Source organism: Papio anubis, chromosome 19 (assembly GCF_008728515.1).
Source record: "Papio anubis isolate 15944 chromosome 19, Panubis1.0, whole genome shotgun sequence".
NCBI lineage: Eukaryota > Metazoa > Chordata > Mammalia > Primates > Cercopithecidae > Papio > Papio anubis.
Genome location: NC_044994.1, coordinates 687,754 through 714,721, shown reverse-complemented (window position 1 = coordinate 714,721; position 26,968 = coordinate 687,754). Strand labels below are relative to the sequence as shown.

Here is a 26,968-nt window from a genome sequence, read left to right as displayed (position 1 = left end):
AGCAGAACGGGATAAACACACCGCTCAAATAGAGTTCAGCGTGGGGCGGATGACACACATTTCAGATAGAGTTCAGCGTCAGTGGGATAAACACACTACCTTCGAATAGGGATTTAAGCGTCTGGCGGGATAAACACAGCTTCGAATAGAGTTCAGCGTCTGGCCGGATAAACACGCTTCGAATAGAGTTCAGCGTCTGGCCAGGATAAACACATTTCGAATAGAGTTCAGCGTCTGGTAGGATAAACCTACGCTTCGAATAGAGTTCAATGCAATGGGATAAACACCTTCGAATAGAGTTCAGCGTCTGGCGGGATAAACACACACAGCTCGAATAGAGTTCCAGTATGGCGGATAAACACCATTTCGAATAGAGTTCAGCGTATGGTAGGGATAAACCACTACTTTCGAATAGAGTTCAGCGTATGAGGCGGGATAAACACACTGCTCGAATAGAGTTCAGCGTATGAGGCGGGATAAACACACCGCTCGAATAGAGTTCAGCATATGAGGAGGTATCACAAAAAGAAACCCAACAAGAAAGACATCCCGTGTCAGTCGATCAGAAGACTTAACCTTGTTAAGGCAGCAGCACTCCCTAAATTGGTCTACATGTTCAACACAGTCCCAGTCAAAACCCAAGCTGGGCCCAAAGCAGTCTACAGTTAATGCTGTTCCTATCAAACTACCAACGTCATTTTTCACAAAACTGGAAACAACTATGCTAAAATTCATACAAAGCCAAAAAAACAACCTGAATAACAAAAGCAGTCCTAAGCAAGAAGAACAAATCTGGAGGCATCGTGCTACCTGACTTAAAACTATACTATAAGGCTACAGTAACCGTAACAGCATGTTAGCAAAACAAAAACAGACATATAAACCAGTGGAACAGAATAGAGAACCCAGAAATAAAGCCACACACCTACAACCATCTGATCTTCAACAACTCAGCAAAAATAAGCAGTGGGGAAAGGACTCCCTATTCAATAAACAGTGCTGGAATAGCTGGCTCACCATATGGAGAGGAATGAAATTGGACCCCTGCCTTTCACCACATACAAAGATTAACTCAAGGTGGATTAAATATTTGAACATAAGACCTCAAACTATAAGAATCCTAGAAGAAAACTTAGGAAACACCATTCTGGACTTTGTTCTTGGGAAATAATTTTTGACTAAATTCTCAAAAGCAACTGTAATAAAAAAAAAAAAATTGACAAATGGGACCTAATTAAAGAGCTTCTGCACAGCAAAAGAAACTATCAACAGAGTAAACAGACAACCTACAGAAGAGGAGAAAACATTCACAAACTGTACATCTGGCAAAAGTCTAATACCCGGGATCTATAAGGAACTTAAAACAATTGAACAAGCCCAAAACAATTCACCCCATTAAAAATGAGCAGACGACATGAACAGACACTTCTCAGAAGAAGACATACAAGCAGCCAACAAACATGAAACAATGCTCCAATCACTTATCAACAAGAAATGCAAATCAAAACTACAATGAGATACCATCTCACAGCCGTCAGTATGGCCGTTATTAAAAAGTCAGCAGCCTGGGCAACATGGCGAAACTCTGTCTTTGCAAAAAATACAGAAATTAGCTGGGCATGGTGCCACGCACCTGTAGTCCTACCTGCTTGGGAGGCTGAGGTGGGAGGATTGCTTGAACCCAGGAGGCAGAGGTTGTAGTGAACCGAGATTGTACCACTGCACTCCAGCCTGTGTGACAGGGTGAGACTCTGTCTTCAAAAAAAATAAAATAAAAAGTCAAAAAACAATAGATGCTAGCAAGTCTGCATCTTACATTCACTTAGTGTGAATGTAAATTAGTTCAGCCACCGTGGAGACCAGTTTGGAGATTTCTCAAATAACTTAGAACTGCCATTCAACCCAGCAATCCCACTACTGGATATATACCCAAAAGAAAGCAAATTGTTCTACTAAAAAGATACATGCACTTGCACCTTCATCACAGCACTATTCACAGTATCAGAGGCATGGATCAATCCACTGTTGATCACCCGTGGATTGGATAAAGAAATGGTGGATTGGTACATGTATATCATGGAATACTGTGCAGCTGTAGAATCAAATCACGTCCTTTGTAGCAACATGGATACAGCTGAAGGTGATTATCCTAAATGAATTAACACAGGAATAGAAAACCAAATGCCACATTTTCTCACTTACAAGTTGGAGCTAAATATTGGGTACTCATAGACATAAAGATGACAGCAATAGAAACTGGGGACTACTGGAAGGGGGAAAAGGGCTGAAAAATTAACGATTGGGTACCTGGGTGATGGGATCATTCATTCCTCACACCCGAGCATCGTGCAGTATACCCAGGTAACAGAACTGCACATGTACTCCCTGAATCTAAAGTAAAAGTTGGAAAAGAAAAAAGGAACAACAATGGGCCCATAGTGGTAAAGATATAGGTGTCATGCATCTATTTTAAAAAGAAAAAAAATTGAAATTAATGAGCTAAGCAGTCAGTTGAAGAATGGTGAAAATAATAAATCCAAAGAAAGAAAAAAAGTTCTAAAGCAAAACATAGTGAAATTAAAAACAAAGAAATGAGAGATTAACATCTCCAAAGCTGCTTTTTTGGAAAAAATAATAATAATAGACAAACCTTTGGCAAAATTGACCACAGCAGGAAAGAGACAATTTTACATAAAAAGCATTTGTCACATGAGAATCTAGCAGAATGAGATTAATCAAAAATTCAAAAAAATTTTTAAAGAATTAAAGGTAAATAAATGTGTTAGAAAAAGAATGACTTAAATATCAAAGATTTTTTAAATGCCTCTTTCACAAACCCCTCAAATATGTTTTCCAAAATGGTCTTTACGGGTTGTCCTGTGAATTTATACACCTTATACCATTTGTATAACTTTGTCCCCTGCCCTGCAAAAAAATTGCACCAAAATCTAAGCCCACTTTATTCTTTGTTCATTCTAAGATTTAGTGCACAGTTGTAATTAATCTAAATTTAGTTAAACAAAACACAGAAAAACTAATTTAAAAATAAATTCATCTGACTTTTGTTTTAAAATTGAAAGACTGATTCTGAAATCTATATAGATATACAAGAGACCTAGAATAATCGGACCATCTTGAAATAGAACAAAGTTGGAGGATTTTACACTCCGTGTTTTCAAAACTTACTACAAAGCCACATTATACAAAACAGTGTGGTTTTGACGGTGCCTGGGAGAACTGGATAGCCACATGCAAAAGAATTCGAGTAAACTGGCCGGGCGCGGTGGCTCACGCCTGTAATCCCTGCACTTTGGGAGGCCGAGGCGGGTGGATCACAAGGTCAGGAGATTGAGACCATCCTGGTTAACCCAGTGAAACCCCGTCTCTACTAAAAAATACAAATAATTAGCCAGGCGTGGTGGCGGGCGCCTGTAGTCCCAGCTACTCGGGAGGGAGGCAGGAGAATGGAATGAACCCGGGAGGCGGAGCTTGCAGTGAGCCGAGATGGTGCCACCACACTCCAGCCTGGGCGACAGAGCGAGACTCTGTCTCAAAAAAAAAAAAAAAAAAGAATTAGGGTAGACTCTTACTGTATTAGGGTTCTCCAGAGGGACAGAACTAATAGGATATATGTATATACGAAAGGGAGGTTATTGGCCGGGCGTGGTGGCTCACGCCTGTAATCCCAGCACTCTGGGAGGCCAAGGCGGGCGGATCACGAGGTCAGGAGATCGAGACCATCCTGGCTAACACGGTGAAACCCCGTCTCTACTAAAAATACAAAAAATTAGCCGGTTGTGGTGGCGGCACCTGTGGTCCCAGCAACTCGGGAGGCTGAGGCAGGAGAATGGTGTGAACCTGGGAGGTGGAGCTTGCAGTGAGCCGAGATCGCGCCACTGCCCTCCAGCCTGGACGACAGAGCCAGACTCCGTCTCAAAAAAAGAAAAAGAAAAGGAGGTTATTAGGGAGAACTGACTCACACGATCACAAGGCGAAGTCACACAATAGGCCATCTGCAAGCTGGGGAAGAGAGAAGCCCAGTAGCAGCTCAGTCTGAGTCTAAAAGCCTCAAGAGAGGGAAGCCAACAGTGCAGCCTTCAGTCTGTGGCCAAACTGTCAGAGGGCCCCTGGCCAAACACCAAGCACAAAGGCTGAGGAACTTGGAGTCTGATTTCCAAGGGCAGGAGGAACAGAAGGAAGCATCCAGCACGGGATAAAAACGAAAGCCAGGAGACTCAGCAAGCAAGGTTATCTCACGTTCTTCCGCCCGCCTCCTCCTAGCCTGCTGGCAGCTGATTGGATGCGCTCGCCCACATTAGGGTGGGCGTTCCTCTCTCAATTCGCAGACTCAAGTGTCAGTCTCCTCTGGCAGCACCCTCACAGACACACCCAGAAACAATACTTTAGCAGCCATCTAGGCCTGCTTCAATCCAATTGAGTTGACACCTAGTATTTGTGGGGTTTTGTTGTTGTTGTTGTTTTGAGATGGAGTCTCGCGCTGTTGCCCAGGCTGGAGTGCAGTGGTTCAATCTTGGCTCACTGCAACCTCTGCCTCCCGGGTTCAAGTGATTCTCCTGCCTCAGCCTCCAAGTAGCTGGGACTACAGGCGCCCACCACCACGCTCGGCTAATTTTTTGTATTTTTAGTAGAGACGGGGTATCACCATGTTAGCCAGGATGGTCTCGATCTCCTGACCATGTGATCCGCCTGCCTTGGCCTCCCAAAGTGCAGGGATTACAGACATGAGCCGCGGCGCCCGGCCTGAGTTGACACCTAATATTAATCATCACACTTACCTAGTACCATGTACAGAGATTCACTGAAAATCGACCATAGACCATAAACATTAGACCTAAAGCTATAAAACCTCTAAAAAACAACATAGGAATAAATCTTCATGACCTTAGGTTAAGCACTGGTTTCTTAGATTTGACACCAGTAAAGCACAAGCCACAAAAGAGAAAATAGGTGAATTATCAAAACCAAAAACATTTGTGCTTCAAACAAAACCATCAAGAGAATGAAAGACACAGAATAGGGACAAAAATTTGCAAATGATATTTTTGACAAAGGACTTGTATCCAGAATACGTGAAGAACTCTTACAACCGAGTAAAAAGACAAATCGCCCAATTTTTTAAATGAGCAGAGGATTTGAATAGACATTTTCCCAAAGAAAACATACAAGTGATCAATAAACATGTGAGAAGATGCTTAGAATTCCTAGTCATTAGCAAAATGCAATCAAAACAAGAAATAAAGTATCACTTAACACCTACTAAGATGGCTGTGAGTTTTAGAAAAACAGAAAATAACAAGTGTTGGTGAGGATGTGGGGAAATTGGAGCCCTCATGCATTGCTGGAGGGAATGTGAAATGGTACAGCCGCTGTGGAAAATAATTGGGCAGTTTCTCAGTAAGCCAAACGTAGAATTACTGTATGACCCAGCAGTTCCACCTTTGGATATACACTAGAAAAGTTGAAGCAGATTTTCAAACAAAACCGTGTTCACAGCAGTGTTATTCATAGTAGACAAAAAAGTGGGAACCACCCAAATGTCTGATGGATTGATAAACAAAATCTGGTATATCTGTAAAATGAAACATTATTTGGCAGTGAAAAGGAATGGAGTTACTGGTACATGCTATATCCAGATGGATGAACCTTGAAAACATAGTGCTAAGTGAGAGAAGCCAGTCACAGAAGCCTACAGATGTGTGATTCTGTTTATGTGAAATGTCTAGGATATGCAGATCTACAGAGAGAAAGTGGAGTGTGCTTGCTAGGGGATTAGCTGAGATACTGAGTGTTAAGAGTTCCCAGTATGTGCCTAGGGTGTAACATGCAGTAATACTGGTTTTCCCCTCCTCTGTTCTCTTGTGTTTTTGGTATTTGAAGGGGTATAGTTAGGATTTTGTAGTCCCGTAGTGCCCAGTGGTGGTTTTTACCCTTTCCTTTGGTTTTACCCTTTCCTTCCTTCATCTTCTCAGAGTCCAGGTCCATAGTGGTATAATTCTCTAGTCAGATACTCTCCTCTCCCTGACCAGTCCTACTTTTGCCTCCAGGCTCTCAAAAGCCTTGAGCTCAGGCTGACTGGGTTATTACGTTTAAGGTTCTGCGTGGGCAGAAATTAGGCCACTTACGTGTTTTAATGTTTAAGTCCAGACTCAGAAATACTGATTCATGGTTAACCTGATTCATTGTTAACTGATTGATTGTTAAGTGATCAGTATTATCAACACTAAATTATTTGATAAAGCTAAGGCTCTTAATATTGGTAACTGTTATAAAATGCTGTTTTTAAACATTACAATTGTCCCATGATTGAGCTTTTTACAGATTGTACACATGCAGGGTGTGTTTATCACTGAGCTGTGTGCCCAGGGTCACTGGCTGAGACTGACATTTGGAAGCTAATCATAATGCGAGCTGCCACTGTGGAGTGTCTGATACTTGTCTTGTTCTGCCTCCTGTAGCCGCCGCCCCCCTCCCTGTTGTCCATCTTCCACAGCTCCTGGCCGCTGTGAGGCCTTTGTCCTGGTACTGCTTGGCCAGCAGAGGGTTCCATAAGCATTCGAGGGAAGACAATTGCGAGTCTGTGGTTGGACCTTCCTCGTGTAGGTGTTGTACTTGACAGCTTTAGTGCTTTCTGATAACATGTCCCCCCCACAGTAAAGCATTTATTGTACATTTTAAGGAATATGTCATATAAAGCCTTAAGCAAAAAGTGTTTTGGATCTGGTATAGTAACCTGTTAGAAATGAAATTGTCCAAATTCTTTCAATTAGTGGGAAAACTAGCCAGTGCAAAAGCATTTGTTCGTTTAATTTTTACATACCAAGTCTTCGAACTGGTAATCTAGCTGCCACTGTGTTGAATGATCAGTGTCTCAGTTTCTCTCCTGTGTGTATTTTGTAGGTCTCCATCACATTTTTGCCCAGAGGTAGAGGGGATTATGCCCAGTTTTGGGATGTTGAATGTCACCCTCTTAAGGAGCCTCACATGAAACACACTTTGAGATTCCAACTCTCTGGACAGGTGAGTAGTACACTGAATTTAAGTAAATCATTGTGTGTATTTTAAAAACAGAAAGGAAATTAACAAGAAAAATTGGCCTGAAAATGCAGAATATAGTCCCATAATCCTAATTTTCTTGTTTGTCTGTATTAATTGGCATGTTTGATGTCTGGGTTTGGCTGTATTGTTCATACAGCCCATGAAACCCATGTTTGACTTAATCATGTAAGAAACTCTGTGTGCGTGTGCATCATGCATGCATGTGGGCACATGAGAGAGAGAGAGGAACCAGGCAGTACAGAGTACAGAGCTTGCAATATAGGGGATTTAAAAATCTTGAATCTCCTTTTAAAAATTTTTAAAGGAAATGGTAGAGTTCAAATAAGTAAATGTCCATATAGTTTCTTAGTTTTTATTTCTTCTTCCTTATCCTGTGATTTTTCTGTACAGAGCATCGAAGCAGAAAATGAGGCTGAAAACGCACCCCTTTCCACGGATTCCCTCATTAAAATCAATCATTTAGTGAAGCCCCGAAGACAAGCTGTGTTAGAGGCTTCTGCTCGCATACCTGAGTATGTTGTTTTTGTCATTCTTACGAGTTTTTTTTTACCAGTACTTTATTGAGGAATAGAGTCAGTAAAATGCTTGATGACTTTACCTGAGTTCACATGCGTATTATCAGCACCCCAACCACGATACAGAATATTCCTCTCGCCCAAAAATTTCTTACCTGTCCCTTTGCAGTCAAGATTTGTCCTGTTCTGATTTCTGTCATCATAGATTTGTTTTGCTTGAACGTCACATATATACATATGTATGTATATATTCTTTGTGTCTGGCTTCTTTTTCTCCACATACTATTTTTAAGAATTCATTCATGTTATTGAATGTACCTATAGTTCATTTCTTTTTATTGTTTGGTATTCCATTAAATGAACATGTCACAATTTATTCATTTTCCTGTTGACTTTTGGATGTCTTATAATTTGGAACTCTTATGAATTAAGGTGCTTTGAACATTACTCTATGTGCATTTCTGAAGATGACATACATTTTCATTTCTTTTGAGTAAAAATACCTAATTTTACCCAAAATTGCCAGGTCACATGATAACCATGTGTTAAACTTTAAAATAAACTGCCAAATAGTTTTCCCTAAATAGTTGTACCATTTTATGTTCCCATAAACAGCATATGAAAGTAGATTCTTAAAAAGCTTTAAAATGTAAAACTTATACCAGCCGCATATATAGCTTTAATGAGAATATTATTTAGTATTATACCTAATGAAAATATTTCTTATAATCCTTAATTAGTAATTAGGTCTAATTAAGTTCTGGAGGAAGATGCCTGGAAAGACAATATGTGTAAAATATCTGCTGAATTTAATATAAATTTAGTCATTTATTTTTTGGGAGCCAATAATGCATTTGGAAGAAATTAGAGCCCTTTAAAGAATGCGTGTTCTTGGCACACTCCCTCTGGGCTGTTACGCCTCACTTCTCTCTCGCTCTCTGAGCCCCGTGCCTCCACGTCTCCCTTCTGGAGACACAGCCTCGCCAACCCACAGCTCACACCGGCTGGGGGGGAAACAAACAAGAAATGGGGAGAAGTTACAGAGGCAACTTGGTCTGTGAAACCTGGGAAGGACTTGCCTGAAAGGGGACATTTAAGTTGAGGGGGATGAGTGGAAATGGCCTAGGTGAGGAGGGTGGGAGAAGTTCCCAGGAGAAGTTCAGTGTGAGAGGGGAGTGCGGGACAAGGCCAGAGTTGGGCCTAGGAGGTGGTTGCTCTTCTGGAGAGCTGGGAAGCCGGGAGTGACATGATCAGGTGTGCGTGTATAGGACAGTCCCCTGGCTGTGGTGTGACTGATAGGATGGAGGTAAGGAGGGGCTATTTTAAAGGAGTCCAGGAGTAAAATAGTGTCAAGGAATAGGAAGAGAACGGGCAGACTGGAGATAGGAGGGCCTCTGCGATGGACTGGATGAAGGGTGATGGCTGTGAGAAGGTTGGCTTCCGGATACCATTCAGCAAACACAAGTGGAGGATCAGGTTTGAGGACAAAAATCACAAGTTCATTTTTGTATTTGTGGAGACTGAAGGTGTTTTAGCTATCCTGAGGGACCATTGTGTATTGACTGAATAGATAGGGCTGCTGGGGGGTGCCCCTGTGAGGGGAAGGTCAGATGCACAGAGAGTTGGGGGTGGAGGGGAGCCTGCGGAGACCTGGGAGTGGCCGGAGAAAGGGGAGGCAGATGTGCAGGGTTCAGGAAGCCCAGGCAAGAGCCAGTGGCACCGCCAGCAAACATTGCCTGGAGGCCATACCTGCATCAGGCGCTTGGAGCAGCCTGTGTCCCGGTGATAGTGAAGTACAGTCGGTACTGCAGCGTGAGGGGCCAGGTGAAGTGAACTGAGGTAAAGGGCCACCTTCATACAAACTGGGCTTCTGGCCGGTAGAGACCCAGGCTGTGAGGAGAGGGAGGCCTACCCCGCACACTTCGTGAGAGGATTCCTGCTGTCATCTTCTTCACGTAAATTAGATAAGTTGTCATTACAAAACCTATATTTGAAAATAAATCGCCAGGAAAAACACAAATTAATGGCAATACTACATAATTTTAATATATAAAAATAGTTTTAAGTTACTGTAGATTTCAAATTCTTAACTTTTACATCGATTCCCAAAGCAGGCAGCTTGATGTGACTGCTCGTGGAGTTTATGCCCCAGAAGATGTGTACAGGTTCCTGCCGACCAGTGTAGGGGAATCACGGACACTCAAAGTCAATCTGCGAAATAATTCTTTTATTACACACTCGGTAAGTTGGAAATATTACTATGGGTTTTGGAAAAGTAAATGCATTCAACTCAGATAACAAACATTTTCCTGATGATTCTATAGACTATATTTAAGTTGTAGTAATGAGGTAATTTTTAAAAATGCAATATAAGGCCAGGTGCAGTGACTGACACCTGTAATTCAGGACTTTGGGAGGCCAAGGCAGGGGGATTGTTTGAGCCCAGGAGTTTGAGACCAACCTGGGCAATATAGTAAGACTCCATCTCTACCAAAAAAAAAAAAAAAATTAACAGGGCATGGTGGCACGTACCTGTAGTCCCAGCTACTTGGGTGGGGGCTGAGATGAGAGGATCGCTTTAGCCTGGGAGGGTGAGGCTGCAGTGAGCCATGATTGTGCCACTGCACTTCAGCCAGGGTGACAGAGCAAGACCCTGCTCCCATCCCCCCCAGAATTCCTTAATGTATTTGAAAATAAACTCACTGGAAGTTCATCACCCTTTACTTGAAAATCAAAAATTTGTTTTTATATTTTAATTTATTTTTTTTTTTTTTTTTTGAGACGGAGTCTCGCTCTGTCGCCCAGGCTGGAGTGCAGTGGCGCAATCTCGGCTCACTGCAAGCTCCGCCTCCCGGGTTCACGCCATTCTCCTGCCTCAGCCTCCCGAGTAGCTGGGACTACAGGCGCCCACAACTGCGCCCGGCTAATTTTTTGTATTTTTTTAGTAGAGACGGGGTTTCACCGTGGTCTCGATCTCCTGACCTTGTGATCCGCCCGCCTCGGCCTCCCAAAGTGCTGGGATTACAGGCGTGAGCCACCGCGCCCTGCCTTATATTTTAATTTTTAACTTTTTCTTTTTCTTCTGTACTGTTATACACACATATTTCTGGACAGCCTTTACTTTAGTTAAAACTAGATTAAATTCATGTTAAAATTTTCTTAAATATGTTTTCATTGCATTAGCATTTGTTGTCCTACCTAATTTTGTGGCAATACCTAATTTTACGAAATGTATCTGTAATAAATAAATGCATGGTATGCTTATATATGCTAAAAGATCTAATTTTCATAACTTTATAAGTGTTTTCCATTAAATTCCAGCTGAAGTTTTTGAGTCCCAGAGAGCCATTCTATGTCAAACATTCCAAGTACTCTCTGAGGTAAGTATATCGCAGATCACAGGGTTCTCATCAGCGATGCAGGACTTTTGTTTCTTGGGAGTTGGGGCTTGTGAGGTCTCCTCTGCTGCAGGTCCTCCAGATTCCTTACCAGCACCGAACAGCGTTAATCAAATGAGTGTTCGCAAGTAGAAGCAGAGAAAAGGAGCCTGCAGGGGACAGCTCCGACCGTCCGTGGTGCACTTAGCAGTGCCGCAGGGCGCAGCATTTGGGCTGGTGTGACTCCTCCCACCCAGGATTTGCAGCCACGTAAATCTTAGAGCTGTAATCATCTTAAGATTGACTTTTAGAGTAATTCCTGTTTCAAATGTTATTTCACTGGTACGCTGAGAGTCAAGGACTTAGATTTTCATTAATTGGGACAAAAACCTTTCCAGGTTAATTGGGAAAACTTTTATTGTGTTTTTCAGTTGCCATTCTTCAGACACCGCTTACTCTTCTTAATCAGGGCCTCATTTTCTTATCATCCTTGCTAATTTTCTTTTCTGTATGATGCACGTTTAGGTTGAGCTCTCGAACTGGGTTGTCATTGTTATTTAGAACTTAATAGTAGGGTTCTGTTGGACTTAATGCTGAAGAATAATTTTAATTTCATCTTTGAATCTTTTAAGTCATTTAATTATTGTAAAGTCTCTCATTTTAGCATTAGGAGACTATTCCAGAAACATGTTCTATTCTATGAAAATTTGGACCACTCTGCAAACATTCTAGGCCTGCCATTTATTCACTTACTAAGACCAGTGGTGCTCTACAATTGAAGCTCACTCACAGCCCTGGATACTGGAAAGATGGCTTGATTGAAGACTGTTCCTTCTACCTTACTCTTTCTTTTTATTCTTTTATCTCTCACACCACCTCTTCCTTCTATGGACTATAAAATATTTTAATATGCTTGAGGGCTAAACCCTTCCTTTCGCTCCCAGGAGACTGAAGGCACAAACTATAGATTTTAGTTCTGAAAATTCAACAATGAATACATCTAAAAATTATAAACTTGATAAACTCTTTGGCCTCAATTTCCTTATTTGTAAAATGGGGATGCCAATGCTAGCTACTGACAGCATAGAATTGTGAGGAATGTAAGAGATGTGGTAATAATGCCCAGACATAGCAAGTGTCAGTGTCAATATCTTCATCATCATCATCATCATCATCATCATCAAATCTCCCCTGTAGGTGACCTTGGCTGGCAGGATGCATCAACGCTCACTCTACAGATTTTGATAGAACCTCATTTTATTATCAGTGTGTCTTCATTTAATCCCTGTGACAACTACATAGAAGAGAAAGGCCCAAGTTTAAAAATCAGCCAAATTCAAGTTTTCCAACTTCTGTTCTCCAAGTTCTCCTCTCATAGTAGTCTGTGGATCTCTCCAGTTATTGTAGGCTGCCCCAGTTGATTTGAGACTAGTGAGTGATGCTGTAGTATGTGTAATAATAGGTTGGAACTACTAACATACATGGTAGCACGACTGCAGAGGCAATTAGTTTATTCAGAAAAAGATAATTTAAATTTCTAATTGTTGTAACTATTTTTAGTAACTGAGTACAAATAGATACTGAATAAATTATCCTGAACACTGTTATTATCTAAACTCAAATTTTATCATAACTGCATTATTCATTCTGCTTCCTCAGATTGGGTCACATCCCACATCTTCACCAGCAAAATGTTTTGCAGGGTATATTTTTGAACATGCAGTGGATCAATGGAATACTTCTGTAAATACTGGCATACATCTGTCACAAATTGGAAGGACTTTAGATTTTTATTTCAAGGAGCTCTTCTTACCTTAAAAAATATTTTTTTAGGCTGGGTGCGGTTGCTCACACCTGTAATCCCAGCACTTTGGGAGGCCGAGGCAGGCGGGTCACGTGAGGTCAGGAGTTTGGACCAGCCTGGCCAACATAATGAAACCCCATCTCCACTAAAATTACAAAAATTAGCCACACATGGTGGCAGGCGCCTGTAATCCCAGCTACTTGGGAGGCTGAGGCAGGAGAATCGCTTGAACCTGGGAGGCGGTTGTTGTAGTGAGCTGAGATCACGCCACTGTACTCCAGCCTGGGCAACAAGAGTGAAACTCTGTCTCAAAAATAAATAAATAAATAAAATATTTTTCAAAGCTTCTAAACAAAGTTTCATTAAAAAAATTATCTTGGGCCGGGCGCGGTGGCTCACGCCTGTAATCCCAGCACTTTGGGAGGCCGAGGCGGGCGGATCACAAGGTCAGGAGATCGAGACCATCCTGGCTAACACAGTGAAACCCCGTCTCTACTAAAAATACAAAAAATTAGCCGGGCGCGGTTGTGGGCGCCTGTAGTCCCAGCTACTCGGGAGGCTGAGGCGGGAGAATGGCGTGAACCCGGGAGGTGGAGCTTGCAGTGAGCCGAGATCGCGCCACTGCACTCCAGCCTGGGCGACAGAGCGAGACTCCGTCTCAAAAAAAAAAAAAAAAAAAAAAAAACTTCCCGGCAGTTAAACATTCATTTTCCAACTTCCATTATTGAATACGTCGTCATTTCAGATTCTTTTTTGATGTTATATTCTTTGCTTAATTTGCCTTCACAGATTTTTTTTAAAGAATTGCTTTTCTGCCAAAATTTGTGGGCCAATTCAGATTTGACTCTTTGCAGAGAAAGAACCTAAACCTATTTCATCACAATAGTGCTACAGATGGCGGAGTCTATTTCTGACATGGAGTGTAGGGACAAGACCAGCCGAGTGGGAATCAGACAAGGGGATTTTTGAAAGATGCCTAGAACATTTTTAATGAGAAGCTCAAATTTATAAATGAGATGACATTTTGCTTAGCTTCAACTTGTTTTCTATAAACCACTTTTGAGAGATGAAATGTGTTTCTTGCTGGTCATGTAAAAGTAGACATTTTTGTGGACGTGAACTTGTAGACTTGCTGTTCCAGTGCTTGAAATTAAGAGTCACAGATTACAGCACTGCCTTCCTGTGCAGCCTGTGTCATGTTAATGGCATCAGAAGGAACTTAGAAACATGAGAAACTATTTTTAAATTAAGCAAAATTTGGACAGTTCAATTAAGTTAGCATTTAAAATAGTATCGCAAGGTGCATAGTTTGTACTCTGAACATATTTAAATCTTTTTAAACTTTGATGCTTTGAAGATAAATTTGAATGAAATAATTTTATACTTTATTAGTGGCAGACACTTAAGTTATTCCGATTATGGTGAGTTTCCAGAAAATCTTCACCGATACCATCACTATGGGGCTATAGGGTAAATGCATGATAGTATCGATTTCAGCAATAGCTTTAATAGCAGCAGCTCATTGTAAATTTGGTAAAGTATGAGTAAGAAAATTGTGTGTATGAAGTACTAATTCTGTGATCTGTTTAACCAAATGAACTAAACTCTGGGTTACAGGAAACTTTGTAAGTAAATTTTAGGCAAAGAAAGGTGGAAACACCGGCTCCTTTATAACAGAGAATGGCCTGTATTGACCTTGGAGAAGCAGCAGGACAGTAGAGGCAGATGCCACAGGAACCCCAGTGACAGTTCTTACCACAGAACTGAAGTCATAGGCACTTACGGCATTGTGTGCTGTTGTATTTGTCCCAAACACGAGACACTGTGACTTTAGACAAAGGCTTACAAAACATAATTGCCAGATGAGAGCAACAGTTAGCTTGCCTTGGCAGTGGAACAAAATCTGTGTTCTTAAAGCCCTGAGAAGCAATTCCCAGCCTTTCGTTAATCACAGTTTTCATTTGTTAGATCACCCTGTGCTCTATGACACCATTAACTACACATTTCCAAAGTAATAATAGGAATATAGTCATCTCTAGGGTACAGGAGATACTTACTTACAAAGAAGCACTTTTTCCAAGGCCCGGGGAGCCGTGGGGCTGCTCTCTGTAAGCCCCGGCACTAGCTTGGGAAAGTGGCTGTTCCTCGTAGGCTGTCAACTGGTTCCAGCTGAAGGAGGCAGAAGAGTTCCCCCAAGAAGGCACAGGGGTTTTGCCCAGTGCGGAGGTCGGTAAGCACGAATGTATGATAGATTGTAAGTAAGGTAATAGGGAAAAGGAAACATTGCTAACAGGTTTTTTTGTAAGGGTTCTTTTTTGAGGGTTCTAAGTGATCTCTTTCTTATATCTTTTTTAAAAGAATTTGTTTATGTTTCTACTTAGTCCCAAAAAGCATCTTTCTCTTAACCTGTTTTTTCATGCACATCTAATCCCAGCTGAGGTGTGGTAGCTAATAGGTTTCACCTCAACTGTGCCCTCATGTCCTTGCACAGTGCAGGGTGCACAATCCTGGCAGACCTTGCCTGTCATTTGAGAGAGAAGGACAGTTCCTAGAAAAGTGACAAGCCAAGGAACAGAGTTATCATTGAGCTGCAGTGACTTCTCACCCATGTGTGGGAACAAATTTTATTACCTTTTTCAGTTTCTTTGATAATGGCGTTACCTTGCATGTGCTAATGTACTGGCTTTTTTTTTTCTGTAGAAAGTGTTCCTTTAAAAAAATGTTTCGGGCCGGGCATGGTGGCTCACGCGTGTGATCCCAACATTTTGGGGGAGGCCAAGACGGGCGGCTCATCTGAGGTCAGGAGTTCAAGATCAGCTTGGCCAACATGTGAAACCCTGCCTCTACTAAAAATACAAAAAGTAGGCCAGATGCGGTGGCTCACGCCTGTAATCCCAGCACTTTGGGAGGTCGAGGAGGGCAGATCATGAGGTCAAGAGATCAAGACCATTCTGGCCAACATGGTGAAACCCTGTCTCTACTAAAAATACAAAAATTGGCTGGGCATGGCGGCGGGCGCCTGTAGTCCCAGCTACTCAGGAAGCTGAGGTAGAAGAATTGCTTGAACCCAGGAGGCAGAGGTTGCAGTGAGCCGAGATTGTGCCACTGCACTCCAGCCTGGCAACAGAGCCAGACTCCGTCTCAAAAAAAAAAAAAAAAAAGTAACCAGACCTGGTGACGTATGCCTGTAGTCCCAGCTACTCAGGAGGTTGAGTCAGGAGATTGGCTTGAACCAGGGAAACAGGTTGCAGTGAGCTGAGATTGCGCCACTGCACTCCAGCTTGGGCGACAGAGCAAGAATCCATCTGAAAAAAAAATGTTTTGAAAGAAAAGAAAGAAGTGTAGTTGCTAGAATTTGTAGGTTCCACTAAGCCCTTTCCACGTAGATGGGGCCTGCAGGGAGCTGGGGGCTGGGTGTGCACAGCCTGATGGCCTCTCTGCTCCCTAGATGTGTTTCTGTTCTGTGTGCCTTTGCAGGTAAATCCATCATAGCTAGAGAGAGGATCTGAACTAGACCTCCCCACTGGGTTCAGAGGACTTTCCCGCTGCCTTTTCCCGTGTGTGTGTGTGTGTGTGTGTGTGTGTGTGTGGAGATTAAATTAGTTCTTAATAAGAGTACTACAAAGTACTTTTTAAAGTATATCCATCTTGCTGGGAGTGTTCTATAGCTGTATTAAATGTTGTAGTTCTTTCTAAATTGCATTCCAGTTTATTCCGTGTATCTGTAACTCTAAAGCAGATGATATATTTTAATCACAGTAGACTTAAATTTTCAGTTTAATATAGAACAGTTCTATATTCTGTGATGAAATTTGTTAATAATGAGTTCTTCCAGAGATTTGTTTTGGGATATTTTATTATTTTTAGTAATTCATACGTTATAATGCCTCTTAAATAGGCAAATGGTACTATATATATCCAAGTATTGACCGCCAACATGAAACAGAAAATGGTAGCTAATGCCATGGGCCAGATTAGATTTTTTTTAAAAAGTACGTTATCTTTGACATGGTAAAACAAGTGTAATGCATTTGGGAAAAATAACCCAGCCTTTAAATAAAAATATAGAGAGATATACATACACACCTTTGCGCTATATAGATATATTTAAGAACATATGTTATCTGTATTATCAGTTATATCCAGGAAAAGGCTTTGAAATACTGAAGCTGTTTTCTAAACCTCGTGCCCGGTGTACTCTTGTGCACCCAAGAGCCGACACTGCTGGGTTTTTCAGGACAGATGCTGGAAACTGAAACGTACATCACTTCTGGTTGCCAGGCTTTAAAACACACAGCTCTGAGATAAGACTAAGGGGTGAAGTTCCTTCCCCTGAGCTCAGAATGTCCACTTAAAAACGGCTAAGCCTTGAGGTTGATGACATCACATGGGCTGTGTGTCATACGTGTGTAGCCTCATTCACACTGTGAATAACTTGTTAAATTGCATATTTTGAGGTGTATTTTGAGGCTCTTAGGACATAGTTTTAGGGACAAAAACAAACCTCCCAGAGTACTATTTTTAACCATAGGACACTCATTACCTGCCTCTATATACTGTAATCTGAAAGTAAAGTTTCTAGAATATTTTTGATGAAAGTTTCGAGCCTAGTGTGGTGGCTCACGCCTGTAATCCTAGCACTTTGGGAGACCAAGGCGGGCGGATCACTTTAGGCCAGGAGTTTGAGATCAGCCTGGCCGACATGGTGAAACCCCGCCTCTACTAAAAACACAAACGTTAGCTGGGCACGGTGGCAGGCGCCTGTAATCCCAGCTACTCAGGAGGCTGAGGCAGGAGAATTGCTTGAACCCGGGAGGCCGAAGTGGGGTGCCATTGCACCCCAGCCTGGGCGTCAGGAGTGAAACTACGTCTCAAAAAAAAGTTCCATATGAATTTTAGAGCAAAACCTGCACAGCCCATTAATGATAGGGTTGGGACAAGTTGTTTTAATCTTTCTAGTACAATATGCTATCTGGACTGAGTAAAACGGGCAATTAGGGTGTTCCCGAACCCTTTCTTAGGTAGATAGCTTTTGCAGGCAGAATATAAAACTGTATATGTGATAGTTTAGACATCTTATTTTCCTTTTTGTATATTAATAGTTGCTGGATAGCCAGGAATATATATGTATGTAATACTGTTTTAATCCAATTTTAGATTTTTCTCTCCTTTGTGTCATTTTCTCGTTAAATAATAGCATCAAAGAAATTATAAATACATTTAAGCTGAATGTGGCTTGACCGAGCTCTTTCGTCAACACCTGAGCCAGGCGCTGTGCTGCCTGGGACAGGGTTGCAGGTACTGTCACGACATGCCGCTGTCATGTGCCTCTCTCTTTCCAGAGCCCAGCATTACATCAACATGCCCGTGCAGTTCAAACCGAAGTCCGCAGGCAAATTTGAAGCTTTGCTTGTCATTCAAACAGATGAAGGCAAGAGTATTGCTATTCGACTAATTGGTGAAGCTCTTGGAAAAAATTAACTAGAATACATTTTTGTGTAAAGTAAATTACATAAGTTGTATTTTGTTAACTTTATCTTTCTACACTACAATTATGCTTTTGTATATATATTTTGTATGATAAATTGGATATCTATAATTGTAGATTTTTTTTTACAAGCTAATACTGAAGACTTGACTGAAATATCATGTATCTAGCCTACAGTATTGTACTTAACTTTTACAGGTGAGAAGAGAGTTCTCTGTTTGCACTGATTATGATATTCTGAATAAATATGGAATATATTTTAATGTATATCCAGAAGTTTTTCAGTAAGCTTGTCTTTTTCTATAATGTCATACAGAAATTAAATATCACTTTATTCTGTTAATTATTTTCAAGCTTCTGTATCTGTTCTATGATTTTTATCCTCAATCGCACAGTTTCCTTTCTCCTAAGAAATTCCTTCTCTGTTCCACTTTTAGCCAGTTGCCCAAAGTAGAAAGGACAATTTGCTTTTCAAGCAGCTGGTTATTTTACCGAGAGGGGAAGCCTTCGTAGTCTGTGCAAACACAGTGAAGAGGTTCCCACGTTGGTATCTTGAGTCTTTACATCTCCTCTGACCTCACATACTGTATGTAAAGCTAAACAGGACAACTGCTGCAGAAGCTGGTACAGATGGGGTAGGTTCCAGTGGGACGCAGGGAGGGAAACAGCAGGCCCCCAGAGCTGTCTATGGTAGGCTTGAGGTCGAGGCGGTGACACGGGTTTTTGTTTTTTGTTTTTTGTTTTTTGAGACAGAGTCACGCTTTGTCCCCCAGGCTGGAGTGCAGTGACGCGATCTCAGCTCACTGCAAGCTCTGCCTCCTGGGTTCACGCCATTCTCCTGCCTCAGCCTCTGGAGTAGCTGAGACTACAGGTGCCCACCACCACGCCCGGCTAGTTTCTTGTATTTTTAGTAGAGACGGGGTTTCACCACGTTAGCCAGGATGGTCTCGATCTCCTGACCTCGGGATCCGCCCGTCCCGGCCTCCCAAAGTGCTGGGATTCCAGGCGTGAGCCGCCGCGCCCGGCCAGTGACACGGTTTTACCCAGGAGGGACGTAGTTATTAATTGCTCTTCTCACCGTTATTCGAGAGTCTCCTGATGAGGCTTTCTGAGCCCCAGCTCACTGCCTTTGACTGAAGCAACAAAATCCCAGATTTGTATAGTTGCTCGGGGATGATCACAGTTGGATATTCTGTGGAGCAGAAAGACCTCGGGGCTTGTGGAAAGCTGGCCGGAAGACTTAAACCAATTACAGTTTAAGAGCAATGACTGTGAGCTCGAGGAAAAAACAGATCCCTTTTTCCTTTTTCCACTTCACTTTACTTTTGCTGAGTAATTTTTGCTTAGAAATCAAATTTGTAAAAACATTTTTTTCACAAGTTAAACAGGTGGTACTTTTACTGATACTGCTTGACTTCTAGATTTTGTGCATCAAATATGGGATGACCTCATGCTTGAATTTGTGCTTATTGGACAACATTCAGCCTTAAAAGTTTGAAAACCGTGCTATTGCTTTTTAAGACTGTTTGCCATGGTCTTTTAAGTGTTTGCCAAGGTCAGTTCATAGCAGTCATAATAGTTTCAATTCTGTGCAACTGTTACTTTGCCTTTCAATTTATACTCAGAAGGTCAAAAAACAGGGTTAAATGACAAAACTATAAAGGTGACTCTTATTTATTTGTTTTAAGACAGAGTTTAGCTCTGTCGCCCAGGCTGAAGTGCAGTGGCACCATCTCGGCTCACTACGACCTCCATCTGGAGTTCAAATGATTCTCCTGTCTCAGCCTCCCGAGTAGCTGGGATTACAGGCGCCCACCACTATGCCAGCTAATTTTTGTGTTTTCAGTAGAGACAGGGTTTCGCCATGTTGGCCAGGCTGGCCTCAAACTCCTGACCTCAGGTGATCTGCCCGCCTCTGCCTCCCAAAGTGCTGGGATTACAGGCGTGAGCCACTGTGCCCGGCCAAACGTGACTCTTCTTTAAAAGTGTCTTTTAGGGATCTGCAGTTTGTCCTATGCCTCCGTGATTTGGAAACATGATGCTTGGCGTTTGAAGAGCAGGTGGGTATGAACAAATGATTTGTGCAACCAGTCACCACTCCTAAAGCAAATGCAGACTACGCTGTCTTCAAGACAGCTGCCAGCGTGAGAACAGTGCCCGGGCAAGGTTGTTGAGAAGCTTGGCTTTAGCAATCTCCGTTCTTCCCCGTCCCTTCCCACACTGATGTCTTCAGTCTCCACCTCTCCTCTGAGCTCCGGACTCGTGGGTCCAGCCAGATGCTTCCATTTGGTTGTCACGTAGGCGGCTCTGACTTGTGATTCTCTCCCTGCCTCACGGGCTTCGCCTTGCTTTCCTCATTCTACCAACCCATTTCCTTACCCTCAAGCCCTCACATCGCTCCCTGTAAATGGTGCCTCTAACAAATCCTCATCCATCCGTCTCAGCACTGGCCACAGCAGCCTCAGCTCAGTCATCTCTGAGGCCACTGCAGTCCTCTCCTCACCAGACCACCTGCTTGCTCTTAGCTCCAGATCCTTCTCTCCAGGGAAGACAGGGTTATCTTTTGAAAGAGGTAAACCAGAGCCTAGGTTCCCTGCTTATATGTGAGGCTAGTCACCTGCACATGGCATAAAGCCCAGATTCGTCCCTGTGGTCTGGAGGTCCTCACTCCCAGCCACTGCCATCCCCCCTGAGCTGCAGCTGAGTGGCCTCCCTGCTCTTCCAGCCAGCTCCGTGCTCATGTCTCAGGTTCTTCCCCAGGCTTTGGCGTGGCCAGCTCCGCTTCACAGAGAGGCTCTCCTGCCCCATCCAAGGCAAGCTCCTCCTCCGCGCATCACACCGTCCGTTGTGGTGTGGCCTTCATGTCCGCCGCATGTGTTCCTACTTGTTTGCTCTCCCTCCTGTGGAATGTAAGGTCTGCATGACAGGACACCTGGCCGACCCTGCGCGCCTGCATCCTCAGCACCTGGACAGCCTCGCGTGGCCTGCAGGAGTGTGACTGACCGCCGAGTGGCTCTGGTGCGTTTGCCACACTCTCCTGTTCTGGAAGGCTGTCTGCCCACCATCTGCCCTGCTGCAGATGCCCAGCTGTTTCTCCCCACTCCCAGTAAACACTCTTCTCGAGAGAGCCTCCACCTTTGCCCCAAGATTTCTTAGCGGTTTCTTATGCGTCTCCAGGACATATTTCCTAGTAGTAACAGCTAAATGTTTACTGGTGCTTCAGTGTGCCAAGCAGTGTCCTAGGTGCTCTGTGTCTGCTGTGGTACTTAATTCTCAACAGCTTTATGGAGAGTGGGCTTTTTATGGTGGAGGGACCTGAGAGTGGAGAGGAGGGACACAGCCCTTCCTCCTACAGTGGTCTGTCCACAGTGGCATCTGTGGACAGAGATGGATTTGGAGGAGGCTGGGGCTGGTCTGGCCCACGGAGTTGATACTTGTATTACGTAAAGAAAGTAAGGCTCAGAGGGGTTAAGTAATTCACCAGAAGTCACACGGTTAAAACGTTTGAGCTGGGATTCAAACCTTGTTTTTTTCTGACTTAGGTACCCAGTCACAGATGGTGAAAACTATTCTCAGCGTAGAAAACATGGAGCATTGGTGTACGGCTGCTTCTAAAAGTTTGTGTTTGGTTGTAAAGCAGACCTAAGATTGCAAATTAATGTATCCTGCAGCTAAGATTACTGGAGTCCACAGGAGTGAGGATACTTCTCTTGTCAAGCAGGTAAGACATTCCGCAGGCAAAACTTAAAGTTCTGTACAGCTCAGTGATGATTAATGTGCATCATTACTGATTTAATGAGTCCAGAGACGAGACTGTGTAAGAGGGCAGCTGTTTTTAGTTTTCAGTAAAAGTGAAGTTGGGATGATTCTTTATATGCAATACATAGATTTTATGGGACACAGATTTCTGGGCAGAGTTACACTGGGCTGTCTCTCACAACTGTGAACTTGTTCTCTTAACTAACATTCCCCCTTTTCAATTCAGTATTAAGTTTTTAAATTTTGATACTTAACATGATAGATTATTTCATAGAAGATTGATGAAAGCCTTGCTCTAAAGTGAAAAACTGTTTTCCCAGCCTCTTCCTAAATTAGATCATTTTTTAATATGTCTTTTTCATTAATGAAAACCCACTTGTCAGTTCTCTTAAAGGTACATTTCCTGGCCACTGCACGCTTTTGATACCCAACTCGGTTAGGATGTGTGGGTTTCATATTGATGCTTCCTAAACTCTCAGAGCAGATTCACTTGGCATCTGATAAATTTTACTCACTGTTTAACTTTTATGCAAGTTTTTAGGTTTGCTAGTTGGCTTTTATTGAATTTCAGAATGCCACTTAGCGAACCCCACAAACACAGGCCCAGCTTCTTGTCAGTTCACCTGTCTGTGTCACAGCCATACACACTTAGGACTCCTTGCTCCACACCCCCTTCCAGGTCCAAAAATCCCACAGGACCACGTTAGGGGAAATGGTTTGATACGAATTTATTTTTAAGGATTAGTTTGTTGACTTGTTTTGTGTTTTTACACTATTTCCTGTATTACCTGAGCATGGATAGGAGAATGAACAGATAACTATGAAAATGTTCAGAGCAGTGCCATTCTAAAATAGTTCCTTTGCAAACAGGATTATTAGAGTAAGAAATAGGCAGATGCCCAGGTAGCTTCTAAGGGGGCCCACCATGGTCCCCACATGGCCTTGTGCAGTCCTTCCCTCCAGCCCCATGTTTCCAGCCAATAGAAGGCCTCCACATTGAGGGAAATTTCACCTGCCTGATCCCATCACAAAGGATTCTGACTCTTGTCTGCCTACCAGACCCTCCCTTACTGGCCTCAGTAAAGCAAGCTGCCATCCCAGGGAGGGCCACATGGCAAGGAATCAAGTGAGGTTGGAATTGACTGGCAGCTGGCTGCGAACTGAGGCTCCCAGCCCAGCAGGCCGGAAGGAAGTGGATCCTGCTGGCACCAAGTGAAGGCACTTGGAAGCAGGTCCTTCCTCAGTCGGGCCTCAGATGAGACCCCATCTCGGGTGACACCACGACTGCAGCCTGAGAGCCCACAGCAGAGGACCCAGCTAAGCTGTGCCCGGATTCCCCATCCCAGACGCTGGAAAATCGATGCTTGTTGTTTGAAGCCTTGGCACCTGTGTAAATTCATTCCACAGCATCAGATAACTAACACAGCAGGTGTTTAATTAAAGAGAAACATCACTGCAGATATAACCAGCTCTTTGAAATCGGCCACTTTGGTGGCAAATAGTTGCTTATAAAAGATTGAGACAAGCCAACAACTGTTGATGTTTTGTGATTAAAAACTCTTTTAACCTTTAACAAAAAACACACTCCCATCTTTTGTTTCACTTTCACTTTTTTTTTTTTTTGAGACGGAGTTTTGCTTTTGTCACCCAGGCTGGAGTGCCAGGATCTCGGCTCACTGCACTTCCTCACTGGTTTCCCAAGTGATTCTCCTGCCTCAGCTCCCAGTAGCCGGGATTACAGGTGCCCGGCCACCACCAGCTAATTTTTGTAGTTTGGTAGAGACGGGGTTTCACTGCGGTTGGCCAGGCTGATCCTGACCTCGTGATTCCCACCTCCCAGCTGCCCAACGTTGGGATTACAGGCGCGGAGCCATCGCTACCGGGCCAGTTTTAATTTTATGCCTCGGTGTAAATGTAGGCACACTGATAAAAGATCCTGTAAGTTAAATTCATGCCAGTGTAAAGCACTAGAAGGATTCAGAACTTAGGGAACAGTAAGGGAGATTATGGAAATGAAAGAAAACGTGACCCATCTGGTCTTTAAGGGATTTGCTTGTCGAGATGGGAGGGGGGTGCAGTGAGGATGCTAGCACCCCTCAAAAGAGAGCCCGACTCTGCAGGCTGACAGCCAACGCCTTGGGCTTTGGAGAGTGGCTCTGAGTGAAGGTAAAGTTGAGCAAGCACAGCCACAGTTGGAGCCAGAATCCCCCCTGGTGAGTCCTCATCCTGCTGTGTCCTGTGCCCACCCAGAAGATGCACAGGAGCACATGTCACTGGCGGGTAGGTTCTGTGAGCATGTTGGCATAGACAGCCAGGCCAGGCAGCCCTCTTCCCAGTATGACTTCAGAGGGGGAAGGACTCCACCAGCCCCAACCCCACTGGGTGCAGCCAGATTCTGCTTACGTTTTGGTTGCCCCACGAAATCGCCCTTCTGTCAAATCTGTGAGGAGAGGCAGTCATTTATGCCTTGCTATGCACGAGACGCTGAGGCAGGGCAGGGAAGGGAAGGAACCCTCATCATCTGAGCAGACTCCCAGGGGCGTCCTCAGGATGTGTCTAGCGTGGACTGAAAGGCTGCGGGGAGATCTGGGGAGGGTGCAGAGGCCAGGCCTTGCCATATCACAGTTTTGCAGAGGCCATTCTGTGTCCGTGCGACGTGTACATTTTCAGTCTTGGAAGTTGCTGTTCAGCAGCCTCCCTGGCCCTGTCTTTATGGAAGCGTCTGGAGAGCTCCATGTGCTCTGCTGGTGGAGCCTGCTCGCCCTCGCCCATGTCTCTGCAGCCTCGTTTCCCCTCACTTGCTCCTCATGTCACGTCCGCCCTCGTACGCCTGGAGTGGGGTAGCCTCTTCCCGACCTGGGCCCCAACACGTCCTGTCTTCCACCAGGACACCTTCCTCAGCAGGAGGATGTCTCCTTCCTGCCTGCCAGGTCCTCAGGGAAGATGGTCCACCCACTAGTGAGGAACTGCTGGGCCATTCTCTGTTGAGCATCTGTTCTGCTCATTAAACCTGAAGTACCGTGAGGTAGGGACCAGGGCTGTGGTCACCTCCGAAGCCTTGGTGCCCAGAGCAGAGCCAGCGTGTGGCGGGGCTCAGACCTTGTGAGAGAACGGACGCGTCGTCCAGGGAGGTCTGTGTCTTTAGGCAATGGAAATGTCAAGAGGATATGGACACTGGTTTAACGTAACAGTGCATTTATATCTCAAGCCAAAAGCGCACCATGCGAGTGAAGAGAGGCGTAAAACTGCAGTCGGGAGCAGGCCAGGACACTGTTCACCACAGCCACATACCACATGACAGGAGGGGCCTCTGATGGCCACCTGGCCCTGGAGGACGGGAGGAGATGAGCTGCGTAAGGTCTGAAAAGGGAGGCTAGCACGTCATTCACAGCTTCCTTCATTGTTGATAGGGAATTCCAAGAGAATTCTTCCTGGAAATGATAAGCAGTAAGAGATGTGTACGTAGGAATGCGACGGTGCCAAATTGATATGCACAAATCAATGGTCTTCCTCTACACAAGGAAATAATGGTCAGCCAGAAAACAGCGGAAGACAAAACAGCAGAAATAAGCTTAGAAATGTGTGAAGTGTATACAAAGGAAACTGTCAGGTCCCCTGGAGCACATCGGAGAATTGAGTTGGAGTGACTTGCCGGACTGCACCGGGGCATTCTTCCGTAGCATGAACAGCGCCCACGAGTGGGGATGGGGCTAGGGCCACAGCAGTCCAGGCAGCATTTCCCCCAGCGGAGGGGGAGCTCTGCAGGTGCCCAGCCTCCCACGCTGTTTCAGTAGCTTGTTAGGAACTCTCCAGACCTGGGTAGTGGCCCAGCCGCCCGTCCCTGCCGTCACTGGGTCTGAGCATCGCCTGTCCTTTGTTTAAATCTTACATTTAGCTGGCAGAGCTCACGCCTGTAATCCCAGCACTTTGGGAGGCCGAGGTGGGCGGATCACAAAGTCAGGAGATGGAGACCATCCTGGCTAACATGGTGAAACCCCATGTCTAATAAAAATATAAAAACAAAATTAGCCGGGCGTGGTGGTGGGTGCCTCTAGTCCCAGCTACTTGGGAGGCTGAGGCGGGAGAATGGTGTGAACCCAGGAGGCGGAGCTTGCAGTGAGCCCAGATCACGCCACTGCACTGGGCGACAGAGCAAGGCTCCATCTCAAAAAAAAAAAAAAAAAAGAAATCCTACCTTTAGCATCTACATCTATCTATATTAGGATTTTACATGTCTTTTTAACTGTGCCAGAATTCTATGAGGGTTGTTATGGCAATTTTGTTTTGTTTTGTTTTGTTTTTTTTTTTTGGAGAGACAGGGTCTCGCTCTGTGACCCAGGCCGGAGTGCAGTGGCACGATCATAGCTCACTGGGACGTTGAACTCCTGGCCTGAAGCGATCCTCCTTCCTCAGCCTCTCAAGTAGCTGGGACTACAGGGTGCACCACCACACCTGGCTGATTTTTGTATTTTTTGTAGAGAAGGGGTCTTGCTATGTTGCCCAGGCTGGTCTGAAACTCCTGGGCTCAAGGAATCCTTCCACCTTGGCCTCCCAAAGTGCTGGGATTACAGGCGTGAGCTACTGGTCTGGCCCAGTTCTTGGTGTTAGTTACAAAGTTGCATAGATTTTGAGTAGTCAGCCCCTAACTCTACCCATTAGCCTGATTTTACCCTGGGAATGTGAAGCTTATCAGGAATGCGTATTTTGTGTTAAAGTAGAAGATAACAATAACTGAAGCTGTCAGTTCTCTCTAAACCAATTTCTACATTTAATGCCTTTCCAGTATTGATACCTACAAGGTGTTGATTCAAGTAGAAAAGTGGTTCTTAGGTTGGCATGGCAGTGCTGACAGGACAGCCAACAGGATGTGCTGCAGAGGGAGACTGATGGCGTCTGGTTCTCCCGGGCACACCACACAGGATGTCACTGTCAGCCTCCTGGTGCCGAC

At 44.0% G+C, this 26,968-nt stretch overlaps 1 protein-coding gene across 9 annotated transcripts in view; it reads left to right on the top strand.

Moving 5' to 3' along the window:
- CEP192 (centrosomal protein 192) overlaps positions 1-18,537 on the top strand; it is a 140,114-nt gene extending 121,577 nt beyond the window's left edge. For 7 of the 9 annotated variants that reach the window (XM_009192319.4, XM_009192321.4, XM_009192322.4 and 4 more), the window contains 5 exons: positions 6,919-7,038; positions 7,468-7,589; positions 9,704-9,833; positions 10,914-10,972; positions 18,116-18,537. In XM_009192319.4, coding sequence (XP_009190583.2) covers positions 6,919-7,038; positions 7,468-7,589; positions 9,704-9,833; positions 10,914-10,972; positions 18,116-18,254 — 570 coding nt within the window. In that variant the 3' untranslated portion in view covers positions 18,255-18,537. The remainder of the gene's footprint in view (positions 1-6,918; positions 7,039-7,467; positions 7,590-9,703; positions 9,834-10,913; positions 10,973-18,115) is intronic. The other 2 variants (XM_009192323.4, XM_009192318.4) reach the window with 1 other exon arrangement.
- The last annotated feature ends 8,431 nt before the right edge of the window (positions 18,538-26,968 follow it).